The following is a 16,196-nucleotide window of genomic DNA, read 5'->3' as shown; positions in this document are numbered from 1 at the left end:
TGCCTGTTTCCTCATATAGTAAATACAAAATGGTTCATACACCTAGGTCCTAGGGATGTTTTGTTAATTTGTATATTTCCTTTTGAATGGTACTTTGGCATTGGTGTATTAGTTCCTTATTGAGGGAATGGACAACAGCCTTAAGGGGGAAGGAAGGGTTACAAGCTTATCATACTGGAAGTTCAGTTTAACATTAAGCATTTGATTGGCTCTTTTTGTCAATTGAAGGCTTACAACATGCTCATTTGAGCTTAGAAGGAATAAAACTGTTGAAATAAGTACTGAAAGTTATTATTGCTCTTTTTTTAACAGGTATTTGTTTGCTTATGGAAAGGTTGTAAAGTATATAACACTCCGTCAACCAGTCAGAGTTGGTTACAGAGGCATATGCTGACACACAGTGGAGACAAACCTTTCAAGGTAAGTAAATGTATGTGAGTTTTATTTTTTAAATTTCAATGTAAATTGACAAGATTCTTAATGAGCATACTTTTGCCCTTAAATTTAAAAGAACCATTTGTTTTAACATGTTAGTACATGTAATAGTGGACAGATCAATGACTTGAATGCATGTGTGTGTTTTTTTTAATCCTCACCTGAGGATATTTTTCCACTGGTTTTTAGAGGGAGTGGAAGGGAAGGAGGGAAGAGTTTGGGGAGGGAGAGAAACATCATTGTAAGAGACACATCGATTGGTTGCCTCCCATACTCAGATTTTGGGATTCTTTAAACTATTCTCTTGATCTTTTCTTTTGTAATTGTGATTTTGATTCTTGTTAGTCAGCTAATATTACGCTTCATCATGGCTAAGTTGTTTAAACCCAATATTGCTTGCAAATATTTACTTAACTGAAAAAAAATTAGTTGTATACAGCATATTTAGTGATTGTTTTGATTTCCTTTTTCTTGTCAATGTGGCTGTGGTTTGTCTGGATAAATTTGTATGTATATGTTTGAAACTGTTTCAGGTAAGCTCATTTTTCCCCCTACTCTGATATTTCTGTTTACTTTGAACACAGTATTTATAGTTATTTAGTTGTCTTGGGTTAATTTATTTACTGTAACTTTTCCTCAGCAACTAGTCTTCTATAGCTCAACATGATGGATTCCTTTCATAATATTGACAGTTGAGTAACTTCTCATTGTGGTAGAGTAATGTTTAAAAAACAGCCTTTCTTTCAAGTCTGAATTGGCCAATTTTTTTAGGTATTTTGGAACTAAGAACCTAACCTAAAAGGTTGATGAAGAGTAAAAGAAATTTTATCAAACCAGACTTAAACTATTATAAACTCACTCTAAGGTGGCTTATATTTGGTGCATTCAAGCACATTCTGGTAATTTGTTGTAGCACACAGTGAGTGATACTAATATTACATCATTCACTGTGATGAGTGATGAAATAATTTCTTCAGTACCTTTATTATTTGCTCTATAATGGTAGTGATACTGCTCATATTAAAATCTTTTACTTTTCAATCTTAGTGAAGTAGAATTGACAAATAAAAATAAGATAGCTAAAAGTACATTGTGACTTGATATGCATATATAATTGTGAAAGGATTCCCTTCATTTACTTAATGCATCCATCACCTTACACACAACACATTCATTGCAGTGAGAATCTTTTGCTTTTCAATACTTTCTCTGTAATAATATAAAGCTTTAAATACCCTAATTTGCTATCTTTCATTAATTCTTTGCCGTTTTGTATGTCTTTGTGTATCTGCATTTGAAGCTCTCATGTTGTGTAGCCTTGGCAGCCAAATTTTAAGAGGCTCCCACTCATACAAAGATGGTATCTATAATAATAAAAGAGTAATATGCTAATTAGACCGGCTGAATGACCTTCTGGACAAAGCCAGGGCTGCGAGGGTCGAGCCCCTTGCACGAATTTCTTGCATCGGGCCTCTAGATGAGTATAAATAAGGATAATATAGCTGCAATGATCATCATGCTTCTAAAAAATAAAAAATGATCTCTCCTGCCCCCCAAAAAAGAATGGTCACTGTTGGAGAATGGTAGGAATCTCATTATTTGGAAAGCCATAAGAATCGAGAGGTTCTTTTATTATATGAACTGTGCCACGAGGTATCCAGATCCTGGTGCCTGAGTTGCACCCATGATCAATTAAATGTGATTCTCTGGGGTATGTTGCCAGGCATTGCTTTATTAAAAAAGATCTTTCCAGTAGTTCCGATGTGCACCCACACATAAGAAACTCTGTTCTACGAGATAGTTCCCTTATTAGAGAAATATCACCTATGATATAGTAGCTACCACGAAACATTTCTCTGATAAATGTGGTTTATCAGGAAATTCAGTGCTCTTTGAGAGGAAGAAAGGTCTATGCTGTGTTTACCATGTGCATGTTGCATGTAGGATTTTTATTAACTTACTCTTCTCTAGGCCTCTTTGATACCACACTTGCCTGTTTTTCATCCCCCCTCACTCATGCTTCCAAGCTCAGTGGCTGCTCCCTTTAGTCTGCTTTGCTGGCCTCTGCTCTACCTGACTTCTAAATGTTGGAGAGTACTCTTTTAAGAGCTCTCACCCTTGGTGAGAATATAAATACTATTTATATTCTGGTTACTCTTAGATATGTATCTCTAGCCCTAACTTTCCTTCTTGGATTCCAGAATAGAATATTCACCTTGCAAGTCTAATAGATCATTTTGAACTTAAGTAACATGTACAAAATCTTGAGGTTTTCCATTTCAAAAATGGTTCTACTTGAGATTCAGTAAATAGTAAGATCATCCATCCAGTTACTCTGGTTTCAAGAGCCCTGCATTATTCTTGACTTATTTCTAAACTTCTGTATACTCCCCCTATCTGCAGTAGCAGATCCTGTCAGTTTGACCTGCAGTACATTATGAATTTGACTGCTACTTCTTACCCTCCTCTTTTATCCCCAGTTCATCTTCTGTGATTGTTAGTCACTACTATTTGAAATTCTTGGTAACTTCTCACTCTTTCCAAATTAAAATTCACATTTTTTTTTTTTTAAAAATCCTCACCTGAGGATATTTTTTCCATGGACTTTTATTACTATTTTTTCAATTGGATGTATTTTATTTTTTATTTAAAAACATCTTTATTGTTGAAAGTATTACATAGGTCCCCTTTTATCTCCTATTTACCCCTTATAGTCTGCTACACCCTCTATTCCCAGGACTCCACCACCCTATTGTCTGTGTCCATGGGTTATGCATATATGTATACAAGTTCTTTGGTTAATCTCTTTTTACCCACCCACCCTTTAGAGAGAGTAGGAGGAAGGGGGGCAGAGAGAGAGAGAGAGAGAGAGAGAGAGAGAGAGAGAAAGAGAGAGAAAGAGAAACAGAAACAGAAACATCTATGTGAGAGAGACACGTGAATAGGTTGCCTTGTGCACATGCCCTGACCAGAGCTGGGGATCGAGCCTGCAACTGAGGTACAACTGAGGTATGTGCTTTTGACCAGAAAATGAACCCGTGACTCTTAGGTCTAAGGGCCAATACTCTTACCACTGAGCAAAACTGGCCAGGGCAAAATTCACATTTCTTAGCATTATGCAAGTAAGGTCTTCATTCCTGATTCTTACCTTCATCTCTAATCTCATTTGTTTCCTTACTATATCTTCATAGGAAATTGTGTTCTGGCCATAGTATGGCTATTTGTAGTTCTCAAATGGATCACACCGTACCTTCATTATGGTTTTTTGTGTAGGCTGTACTTCCTACCTGGGATTTATTGATTGATTGATTTGAGAGAGAAACATAGATTTGTTATTCCACTTGTGTATGCACTCATTGGTGTTTCTTGTGTTTGCCATAACTGAGGATGGAACTCTCAATCTTAGCATTTTAGGATGGCACTCTAACTGGGCTCTACCTGGAATTTTAAAAAGCATTTGGGAAAATGTTTAGATTTATGGACAAGTTGTAGAGATAGTACAGAGTCCCCCTGTACTTTCACCCAGTTTGTTTCCTCTGATGTTATCATCTGATGTTACTTTGGTACATTTATCATAAAAACTAAGAAACTGGCATTTTACCTGGAATTTTTGTTTTCCTTAATATCACCTGTTAATAAATACTGTTATATCTTTTGTGAAACTGGTATTTTCTGCTTTATGTTTCTGTAGCCCCTTATGGAGTTTCATAGTACTTCATAGTCTTAGTACTGGCAAAGACAGTCTTAGTCATTTGAATAAATCTATTTAGGGGAGAAAAAACCCTCATTCCACATTTCAGATTTTAGAACAGCTACTTCATTCACCACAGTGGACGTAGAGTGTTTCAGTGGATTTGGGAGCTAGAACATATAAAACATTCAATCTCTAAAAACCAGGGTTTTTTTTTCCTAATTGTTGAAATGGTGCTTTTTCATCAGAACACCATGTGGGGTGGCTTAAGTTCAGGGGTCACTGTTGTATGTGTGGGTGAAAACATGAATATTTGAACACTAAAATACCACTCAGTACCATGAAATGCTCATGTTACCAGGAATGAAGGTGCTACAGGCCATTTGAGGCAACAGCAAACTGTCTCTCACCTGTTCTCTGTGACACACACTGAGTGGAATATTGATTAGATGACACTTAAGGATTTGTATTTAAGTGAAATGTGTGTGATTGTGATTCTATTATATTTATCCTCTAATATAATAAAGAGGTAATATGCAAATTGACTCTCACTCCATCACGCCGCCACAAGATGGCTGCGCCCACAGTGGAGGCAGGGTTCCTGTAAGGAGCTGTAATGAGCGATCAGCAGGGACCTGAGGCTGCCCTTAATAGATAAGGGCGTGGCGCCAGGCCAGGGCGGGGGACCTAAGGCTGTGCCCCCCGCCCGGCGGGGCTTGATGGGGTCCTCAGGCTGCACCCCCCACCAGGCGGAGCTAGAAGGGGGACCTGAGGCCGTGCCCCCAGCCCCAGTGCCGGGCCGGGGGAACTGAGGCTGCTCCCCCTGCCCTGGCACTGGGCCGGGGGACTTGAGGGTGTGCTCCCCACCCAGCAGGGCTTGATGGGGGTGGGGCTGGCTGGGTCTGGATCTCACGTGATTTCGAGGTACATGCGGGTGAGCCGGGACTTGACTCTGTGTCCCGAGTTGTGCCCCAGACTCTGACAGGAGGAAGATTTTCATATATATTTTGCTAATTTTCTTTCATCTCTGACACTTCTATTATAGAGAAAGGGCAAATAGCAATATTAAAATATTTTCTCTAATTAATTCCCTTTTAATGTGCATGAATTTTGTGCACCAGGCTACTAGTCTACACTAATAATAGACAAATATGTAAATTGACAATACACCCATGGCGCCACACAGCCAATCAGGAGGGAATATGCAAATTAACGGGACAAAGATGGCAGCGGCCACGGAGCCAGTGGGAGCGGGTGGGAGGCTTGGGTTGCCCCTGGCGAAGGAGGAAGCCAAGCTTCCCGCCCGCCCTGGCTGGCTGCTGAAGGAGGGGCCTGTGGGCGGTGGCCACGGAGCTGGCCTGAGCACGCGGGAGGCTTGGGTCGCCCAGGCCAGCTGCTGGGGCCTGAAAACGGCCCTCAGCCCCCTACCCAGGCTGGCCACGCCCCATGGGGTGAGGGTCCCTGCTGGGGGACGTGGCCAGCCTGCAAACAGCCATCAGCCCCTCACCCAGGCTGGCCACGACCCAAGTGAAGACCCTCACCCCATGGGTGCATGGCTGGCCTGCAAACTGCCCCAGCCCCTTGCCCAGGCTGACACCATGCCCAGTGAGGACTCCCACCCCAATGGGGGCGTGGCCGGCCTTCAAACCACCACAGGACCCTCACCCAGGCTGCCCCACCCCTAAGGGAACCCCCACCCTGATCTGGGACACCCATCAGGGAAAACCAGCTGGCCCCCACCTCTGCACCAGGCCTCTATACTAATAAAAGGGCAATATGCTAATTAGACTGGGAGTCCTTCCAGGAGACCTTCCAGATGTTCTTCTGGACAAAGCCATGGTGGCGGGGCCGAGGTAGAGGCGGTTAGGGGCCAAGAGGGGAGGGCAGTTGTGGGTGATCAGGTCGGTGGGGGTGGGGGGGCGTTGGGGACGAGCGGGCCGTCAGTGGGGACCAGTTGGGGATGAGCGGGCCATCAGTGGGGGTCAGTTGGGGGCGAGCAGGCCAGCAGACAGAGTGGTTAGGGGCAATCAGGCCGGCAGGCAGGTGAGCGGTTAGGAGCTAGCAGTCCTGGATTGTGAGAGGGTGCAGGCCGGGCTGAGGGATTCCAACAACCCCCAACCCCCCGCGCGTGTGCACAAATTTCGTGCACCAGGCCACTAGTTTTTAATAAAAGTTCTGTTTTTCATTCTAAATTTTTATAGATATGTTTATGGTCCTTAATTGATGAATGATCAAAATCAAAGAAAACAGTTTTCTCTTAGCATTCTCATTATTGACTTTATTTTTAGACCATTTAATCATTGATTTAATTGTTGATTAAAATAAACTTGTGATATATATACTCTCAGTTTTAGATGTACCAGGGCCTATTCTTTGCAGTCTTGAAGGATCCCAGGAGAAAATGAATCCACTAAATCTACTGGGAACCTTATAATTAAGGCTAATACCAGTGGAATCATACCACAAAATCCCTCAGATTTTAAACCTGAGGGGTTGGATCTAAACTGTTACTGTCATCTCTGCCTTTTAATTATAGTCAAGTAGCTGTTCTAAAATTTTAAAATGCAGAGCTTTTCCAGCAAATTTGTTTGACTAACCAATATTAAACTGGGAACCCAAGGGCAAAGACTCTTACTTATGTTATACTTGAGGCCTGATGCATGAATTCCTGCACGGTGGGGCCCTCTGGGTGACCTGCGGGGATTGGGCCGAAACCCGCAGTCCAACCCCGCCTGCAGTTCCTACCTGCCATTCCCACTCATCCCGGCCCCACTGCAACTGCTGCGGGCTCGTGCCCAATCAGTCCTGATCAGGAGAGGCTTGCACTTCCGCAGCAGTGCTCACCAGCCGTGAGCCCTGCGTCTGGCGCCCTCCCAAGGGGAGTGGCCTTGGGATCAGGCTGAAACCAGCTCTGACATTCCCTGAGGGGTCCCAATTGCGAGAGGGCACAGGCCAGGCCAAGGGACTCCACTAATGCAAGATCGGGCCAGGGAGAGACTGCGGGAGGGCTCAAGGGTGTGTCCGGCTCATCTTGCTCAGTCCCGATCGGCCGGACTCCAACAGCAAGCTAACCTACCGGTCGGAGGGTCTGCCCCCTGATGGTCAGTGCACGTCATAGTGACTGGTTGACCAGTCGACTGTCTGCCCTGTGGTGGTCAGTGCACGTCATAGTGAGCAGTTGAGTGGCCTTAGCATAACATTAGCATGTTACGTTTTGATTGGTTGAATAGTTGACTGGTCACTGGATGACCAGACACAGCATATTAGGCTTTTATTACATAGGATTCTTTGAAGTATCTAACACATTGGCTACAAAAGATGCTTATTTTAATGTATGTTTTTATAATATATGTTAGGGAATATAGGGATGGTATCTTCTTGGAAAGTAAGAAAAGTAAGTATTGTATGGCTTATTTTGTGGCAGTACTGTGTAATAGAAATATGTTTAAACCAGATAGGTCATTTAAAAATTTCCAATGCTACATTAAAATAATTGAAACCGGTTAAAATAACTTAAATATCTTTGAAATAACCCATTACATTATTTCAATATCATATAAGTGTGCAAAATTAATGAAATGTTTTACTCTTTATGATACCAAATCTTCCAAATTTGGTGTGTATTTTATAGCCATATTTCAAATGCTCAGTTAGTTATATTTATCTAATAGCTAAAATGTATTGGATAGTGCAAAACTAACCTATACTAGTAAGTGTAATTCCACTTAAAAAGTACTCTCAATTCAGATGCTAAACAGTTGGTCTATGTTTAGATATTATAAAATTCGCAGTTTCAGAGGTAGAATCACATACCCAAGTTGTTCAAACATACTTAAAAGTTTTTCAGTAGTTAAGTATTGTGTTTTAAATTAAAAATCAAAATGGTTATTAAGAAAGTACAACTGAAAACCATAAAGAGTCCTAGCTGGTTTAGCTCAGTGGGCAGAGTGTCAGCCTGCAGACTGAAGGGTCCCAGGTTTGATTCTGGTCAAGGTCACATGTCTGGGTTGCGGGCTCCATCCCCAGTGTGGGGTGTGCAGGAGGCAGCCAATCAATGATTCTCTCCCATCATTAATGTTTCTCTCTCTCTCTCCCTTTCCCTTCCTCTCTGAAATCAATAATAATAAAAAAACCATAAAGGTACTACTTCTTACTAGATGGTTTTAATAAAAGAAAAGAAAAATATTTGGCAAGGATATAGAGCTGATGGTTATACAACATTGTGAATAGACAACCCTAAATTGTATTCTTTAACATAGTATGATATGTGAATTTCACCTCAATCAATAATAAAAATTAATTTAAATACAATTAAAAATTTGGTTTCTTAGTTATAGTAGCCTTACTTGGCTCTTGGCTCCTGTAGTCGACAGGGTCATTCTATGGCAATATGGTATACTGTAGAAGATGGAAACTTTAAAAAGCATTATTCTTTCTTGGTACTCAAAGCATGTGTAGTAAATTTTTACATTCTAAGAATTCAGTAACCATTAGATACTAAACTTCTCATGGTCGGGGTCTATAGCTGAACATTCTTGGTGCAGGCTATTGGAGGACCACACAATATTCATTGGGTCCTTGTAAGAAGTAAATGCAATATTATTTTAAAGTACAGGATATGGCTGACTGCTTTTTTCAGGGTTCCTGTAGCACTCTGTGCCTTACCCCTGATGGTAGTCCTTTGAAGTTACTTTATATGTATGTCTTGGTGACCACATGTAAGTAAGCACTTTCAGGGTGAGAACTATATCTGTCATCCTTATACTGACAGAATCTTGCATAGAACTGGACATAAAATAGATAATGATTTGAACTGAAACCTTGAATCATTCCTCTGCCTCTTAACTTAGTGTGCACCCTAGAATGGGCAAAGATTTTTATTAGTAATGCTGAGTACAATTAGAGCCCATATGTCTCTTTGTATTTCAAAGTAAAAAGAATAATTGTTAATGGCATTATATAAGGAGCTTGCTGTAAAGTGTTTCAGCCAGCATTGGTTTTATCAGGTTCTCTAAGCAGTTCATTTCTGCTGATACATAGAAATATACCTATGATGTAAAATGAATGGAAGGGTTGAGTTGGGAGAAGTATCTAGATATGCAGTGAAAGTGTAAGGATCTCCTCAAAGGAGGATGAGCTCCTTTTCACTTAGGCAGTTTTAGAGAGACTTCGTGAATAAAATTAGGATCTCTACTAATAGAGGGTTGTGTTGTGCTTTTAGAAGTTTAAAATGGTAGAGGTGCCTGTTGATAGAAAGACCCTGAAACATGTAGATTTTTTGTGACGTTACCTACCTAAAATGTAATATAAATTGAACCACCTAGGAATAATCTCATGCATGTAATTGGTTAAATGTAACAGATTTGTATGGCTGGACTTTGGTTGTCAAGTCAGAAACTAAGTCAATAAATTACTAATAGAAAAGATACCAGCAGTCTAGCTGTGGGTTTTGCTGTTTGGGGCTTATTTTGGAAAATGTTATTTGTTTTATATAACATTCATTTGTTAGAAGACCTGCATATATTATTTCCTAAGAGCTAACTAGAAATCATCCACTTTTACTATAACTAATTTGTATATTGTAATTTTTAACATATATGCGAATTTTAGTGATATCCAAGCGTTCTGCATTCATTGTTGGAATAGCAGATCCACCAGGTTGACTTCAATAGCTAATCTTTTGTTTTCTCAATCTTGTAAGTATAGGAAGCTAAAGAGGCAGTAATTAATGGAACTTATAGAGAAGCTGCATAAGCCCAACTCTGAGCATAAGTCTTCTGTGAGAGGCTAGATTTAATAGTTTAACAATCAGTGTTACTGCCCTAGCTGGTTTGGCACAGTGGATAGAGCGTTGGCCTGTGGACTGAAGGGTCCCGGGTTCGATTCCGGTCAAGGGCATGTTCCAGGATTGTGGGCTTGAGCCCCAATAGGGGCATTCAGGAGGCAGCCGATCAATGATTTTCTCTCATCATTGATGTTTCTATCTCTCTCTCCTCCTCCTTTCCTCTCTGAAATCAATAAAAATATATTTAAAAAAAAAAAATCAGTGTTACTGCCTGGCTGGTATGGCTCAGCTGATGAGCGGTGACCCAGGAACCAAGAGGTCGCCAGTTTGATCCCTAGTCAGGGCACATGCCAGGGTTGCTGGCTCGATCCCCAGTAGGCAGCAGATTGATGATGTTCGTCTTCTCTCATCGATGTTTCTATTTCTCCCTCTCCCTTCTTCTCTGTCTAAAAATCAATAAAAGCATATTTTAAAAATATCTGTATTACTACATTTCTTTCCTATCTGTTAGAATAGCAGGTTGGTTTTGAAATAGCATATGTTATAAGAAAAATAATTTTAAAAATCTAGAACGCAAGTAGTTGGTAGGTATCTAGTTCTTTGGTGTAAAATAACTTGTTGCTCCTCTTACAAAAGTGGTTAATTCAAAACCAGATTTTTCTGGAAAGAAGGTTCCACTGTTTTTGTCTTGTGTATAGTGGGAAGAGCAGTACACTGGGGAGTCATGAAACTTGAATTTTATTTTCCAGCTCTGCCACTACCTAATGTATATGACTTTGGGCAACTTATAAAATAAAATGAGAGGGTTCTTATTTTCTGGAATTAGTTCTATAGCTTGCTGATTTACTTCTGAAAATTTACTTGTTCCCAACACAGCATCCCTGATATGCTTTTTTACTTTTATTTAGTGTGTTGTTGGTGGCTGCAATGCCAGCTTTGCTTCTCAGGGAGGGCTAGCTCGCCACGTACCCACACACTTCAGTCAGCAGAACTCCTCAAAAGTTTCTAGCCAGCCAAAGGCCAAAGAAGAATCTCCTTCTAAAGCTGGAATGAACAAAAGAAGGAAATTAAAGAACAAAAGACGACGCTCATTACGTAAGTGTTTCACTGAAAATCTGTGTGTATTACAATGCTTTTGTTCATATCTTATTCTTTCATGAAAAACAGTTTTTACTGTTCTTCAACTCTGCTTATCTACTTTTGTTAACAGTAATAAACAGATAGGATAACTGTGGGACAATGTGAGAATTCAATAACAGTTTAATCTGTAGTAGCTAAGAAAGTGTGAGTCTATATATATGGCTTTAGAATACAAACTATATAGAATTACATTTTGAGGGCTACTTTGATTTTGTTCTAAGAAAATTTAAAACATGGTGGCAGTGTTGATGTTTCTAATAGTTTTTCTAAAAAATTGAACATGCTAAAGGTAAAGTACAAGTAAAAGTTAAGATAGGTTATACCAGCTCCAAAGTGATGTGTGTGTGAATAGCAAAACTATTTTTGTGTTTCAGCACTTCACAGTCTATTGTAACACACACATAACAATTGTTATGTACTTAATTACTAGATTATGAGATATATCTTGGATATTTAGGGTAGAACACAATTAGATGACAAGACTTGTAAATGTTGGGAGCAGGAATTGACTTTGAAACCCCAGAGCCCTGCCTGGTTCATAGTGTCCACTAGCTAACTAAATCTTGAATGAAGAAATATGAGGGAAGCTATCCTTGAAATGGGAGGCCACTGCAAGGGTGAACTAGAAAGAAAAAAAGATTGCATCTTGTTTTTTCTCTTGGGATTTTTGAGTAGAGTATAGGAGAAACTTCAGACACTAATCCAGACTATAAAGGAGACAGTTATCTCTAAAACATTGAAATATTTTTGTTACTACAAAGCTACAGTGGACAAATGAACACACTACAAGTGAAAAATATACCTCTTTAAACTCTTAATTTTCTTATTGTTGAAATTAAACATTTATTTTTCAAAGTTCTATTGAATTTAGGTTATGGATCCAGTTACCTTTTGATTATGAGGCTTACCAGTTTTAAAAAAAATGCTTGTGTACATAATTCTAACATATGTATATAGTATATACGGGTAATACTGCTAATGCACATCATAAAACAGTTACTAAGAAGGACTATTGAAAAGCAGTGAGTTGAAAAGTGATATTTTCTTCCTTACTCTAATGCAGCAGTTCTCAACCTGTGGGTCGCTACCATCGGAAAACACATAGAGCATATCAGATATTTACGTTACGATTCATAATAGTAGCAAAATTACAGTTATGAAGTAGCAACGAAAATAATTTTATGGTTGGGGGTCACCACAACATGAGGAACTGTATTAATGGGTCGCGGCATTAGGAAGGTTGAGAACCACTGCTCTAATGGATCATAACACTCACCTACTTTGGAGACTATTGTTCAAGTTTAGTATTCTTTTTTGTTGTTGTTTATGCTCACCTGAGGATATTTTTTTCATTGAAAAAGTGGAGTGGAGAGAGGTGTGTGGAGGGGGGAGAAACATCGATGTGAGAGAGACACATGGATTGGTTGCCTCCCACATGTGCCCTGACTGGGGTCGGGGATCAAACCTGGAACCCAGGTACGTGCTCTTAACTGGGAATTGGACCTGCGACCAACACTAACCACTGAGAAACACCGGCCAGGTCAAGTTTAGTATACTTTGATACTTTAATAGTGTACATAACATGGTTAAGGTCTGAATAGAATAGAATCTTAAGTTTGAGAGCTCCTTATAAATTTAATTCTAGTGATGACATCTATGTTTGAATCTTGAATGGGTAGTGGTAGATTTGAATGATTTAGAGAAGTTATTTTTCTTTTTAAACTTTATTTTTATTGTTGACACTATTACAGATGTCCCATCCCCCCCCCCCCCCCCCCCCCCGTTTTTTCCCCCCCCCCCCATTTTTTTTTTTTCCAAAGGGCTTTCCTCTCCCGGAAAAAAAATATTTTGGGGGAGAAAAAAGAAAAAAACTTTTTCCCCCCGGGGCCCCGAAATAAGGGGGAAGGGGATTTTTTTTTTAAAATTAAGGAAAAAAAAAAACCCCTTTTCCCTTAAAATGTTAAATATTTTTCTTTTAATTTCTCATACTCATTCTAGTCTATGGGTTCTGCTAGTTTGTTACTAGTTGGTGTTTTTCTTATTTCTTTCTGAGAAAAATCCAGTGACAACAGAGGTATCTAGGTTGCTTTGCGAATGCCAGCTTGTAAAATACCCCCTGCTCTCCCCAAAAGCTCTGGTGGATTAGTGTAGATGTTCTGACAGCTCCATGAATGGTGGAGGTAAATCCACTACACATAGTAGTAAATCAGAATAGTAAATCAGCTACATGTAATTCAGAATATGCTATACTGTGAAATCAAGCCATTTCTTCTGTTGTCGGTAAATTTTAATTTTTAATTACAGATGATCTGATAAGATTACATGTATTAATAAGCTCCATAGTTGTAAAACAACAAATCAATTTTCCTTATTTTGAGCACTGTTCTAATTAAGAATAAAAATAATATAATTTGTAATATTGATGGGATGAAAATAAAAATTTTTAAATGTTCTTACCAAATTAAATCTTCAATGTATAAGTTTGTTGTGAACACACTAAAAGTTTGCTTTAGAAGAGTTATTTATAATCAAGAAATACTTACCCAAAACCCCCAAATAATATTACCACTGTTAAATTTGGAAAAATTTTGATTACATATTAATGTAAAATGTTCATGAAGTGCATTCCATATATTTGTGGTGAATGAGATCTCAGTGTGTTACATAGATGGAGGTGGTCATCAGATTGTTGAAAATGCAGAGTGGTGATCGGAGAGATACTGGAATAAAATACAAAATTATGTGAAAAATATAGTAGGTGAAATATGGAATCATAAGTTCTGAAGTTAGAACCTCACACACCAAGAGGCCGAATTAACTTATATTCACTCATTAGTTGGGATTTTGCTTTTGTACATCCTTATTTTGGATTTAAACACTAGATTGATACTTCTTAATTGTTTCTATCTTTATTATTACATATTTTTGTGGAAAATGGACTACATGGCTGTTTAGCAGACTGTTGTATTTATGTATGTATTCTTTATCTCTTTTGTATTGATTTTTAGCACGACCACATGATTTCTTCGATGCACAAACACTGGATGCGATAAGACATCGAGCCATATGCTTTAACCTCTCAGCTCATATAGAAAGTTTAGGGAAGGGACACAGTGTTGTTTTTCATAGTACTGTAAGTATTTGTTTTTGTTTTTCAAATTATTTGCATAGGTTTGTGAAAATGTGTATTTTAACTTTCTAAATTGCTCACAATCTACAAAAATACATTTTAACAAGAAAAACCAAAACTTTTTGCTTTACAAACATTAAAAATTTTTTTTCTATTATTGGTTATATAGCAATATTGTCCACAATTTGACATTTTATTATTAGGTTGAGTATTTTAGCCTTTAATTTGAGCTATTTGGGAATATTGGGTTGGCATTTGGGCCACTAGGCATAGTTGGTGTCTTTTTTTACCTGGTTTCCTCATTTGTAAAATTAGAACATCAGACTTAACTTTTAAGCTCACATCCCTGTATACTGCATGTTCCTCTCTCACACCCAAACATACATCTAAAGTTTGTGTTAAATAGAAAATGGATAATGGCTATCAAATCAAAGCTTTGTGAAGGGAAGGGGTTTTCATTCTGTTTTTTTCCACTGATGTATCCCAACTTTCTTCAGTTGTTTGTCTCTGACACATACTAGGTACTCATTATAGTTGCTGAATTATTATGTTGCTCAGTATAGAAAAAGAAAGCTATCAAATTTGAAAAAGCAGCACACAACATAGTTTTGGTTGACTAGGAGTTAATAGAGTGTTCTCTCTTCCCATGCTACTTGCCATTTTATTGTCCGGTCATCTTTAAATTACTATAGTTTGGTGACAGTTAGTAGAAGTAAAAATTTTCGACCCGGCTCTTAGTGATTTGAATCCCTGGAAAAAGAGGTTGTTTAATTTTGGCTATTGAAATATAAAACACACTAAATTAAGGTTGTATTTTCATAGTTTAATTAAAATGCATGAGAATTTAAATACAAAATGTCAGTATTGATGATATCAGTGACTCCACTGGTTTGAATCTGTATTTTTTCCATCTCCTATAATAAATTTCCAATTTTGATTTTTATTTCCAAAATTAAAGGCAGGAAATTAAAAGATTAGACAAAGAAAGGGAACCTTTTCTGAAATTGAAACACATGGGAGAAGTGAGTTTGGGTTGAAGGAAAGGTATAGTATTCTTACACTCTTTTAAAGAACATTAGAAATGTCCTATGTAGTAAAAGCCCAGTGACCGAATGGCAGAATGACTGGTTGACCAGTCACTATGACGCACACTGACTACAGGGGCGGGCAGATGTTCAACACAGGAGCTGCTCCCTAGTGGTCAGTGCGCTCCCGCAGTGGGAGCAGCCGCTCAGAGGGCGGGTCCACAGCCGCGCAGCTGACCAAGATGACCGGCGCTCCCACAGCGGGCCTATCCCTGCAGGCCACACCCCCCACCAGTGCACGAATCCCATGCACCGGGCCTCTAGTAGTTATCTACACTAATAAAAGAGAAACATGGTAATTGGCGTACAACTGCTACCCTTCCCATTGGCTAATCAGCATATCCTTATGCAAATTAACTGTCAGCCAAGATGGCTGCCGGCAGCCAGGCAGCTGGAAGCGAACATGAGGCTTGCTTGCTTCAGTGACTGCAGACTCCAACGTTCCCCGCCTGCCTTGCCGGCCTCTCAGCTGGCAGTTTGAAACATTCTAACAAATATAGGCCGGGATCTCAGAGCTGGAGTTATACATTATTTCGATTATAGAACCGAAACAAACCAGATACCTGCTCTCAGAGCTAGAGCCAGAGCTAAAGCTGGCCCAGAATAAAATAAAAAAAAGGAGCGGTTGGGAGCTTCAATCAACAACCGCCAGCCTGAAAGCAGCCCTCAGCCCCTCACCCAGACTGGCCAGGCACCCCAGTGGGGACCCCCACCCTGAAGGGTGTGTGACCAGCTGCAAACAGCCATCATCCCCTCATCCAGGCTGGCCAGGCACCCCAGTGAGGACCCCCACCCTGATCCAGGACACCCTTCAGGGCAAACCAGCCAGCCCCCAGGCCTCTATCCTATATAGTAAAAGGGTAATATTCCTCCCGGCACCAGGATCAGCGGAGCTGCGAGGCCTCCTGGCACCGGATCAGCGCGACAGGG

The 16,196-nt window shown here is 39.6% G+C and overlaps 1 protein-coding gene across 1 annotated transcript in view; it reads left to right on the top strand.

Moving 5' to 3' along the window:
- Positions 1-16,196, top strand: part of AEBP2 (AE binding protein 2) — a 60,579-nt gene that overhangs the window by 30,635 nt on the left and 13,748 nt on the right. The window contains exons 3-5 of the mRNA XM_006090676.3: positions 313-420; positions 10,820-11,006; positions 14,060-14,184. Coding sequence (XP_006090738.1) covers positions 313-420; positions 10,820-11,006; positions 14,060-14,184 — 420 coding nt within the window. The remainder of the gene's footprint in view (positions 1-312; positions 421-10,819; positions 11,007-14,059; positions 14,185-16,196) is intronic.

This window comes from Myotis lucifugus, unplaced genomic scaffold (assembly GCF_000147115.1).
Source record: "Myotis lucifugus unplaced genomic scaffold, Myoluc2.0 scaffold_78, whole genome shotgun sequence".
NCBI classification, from domain to species: Eukaryota; Metazoa; Chordata; class Mammalia; order Chiroptera; family Vespertilionidae; genus Myotis; species Myotis lucifugus.
This window is presented reverse-complemented; position numbering and strand designations above follow the sequence as displayed.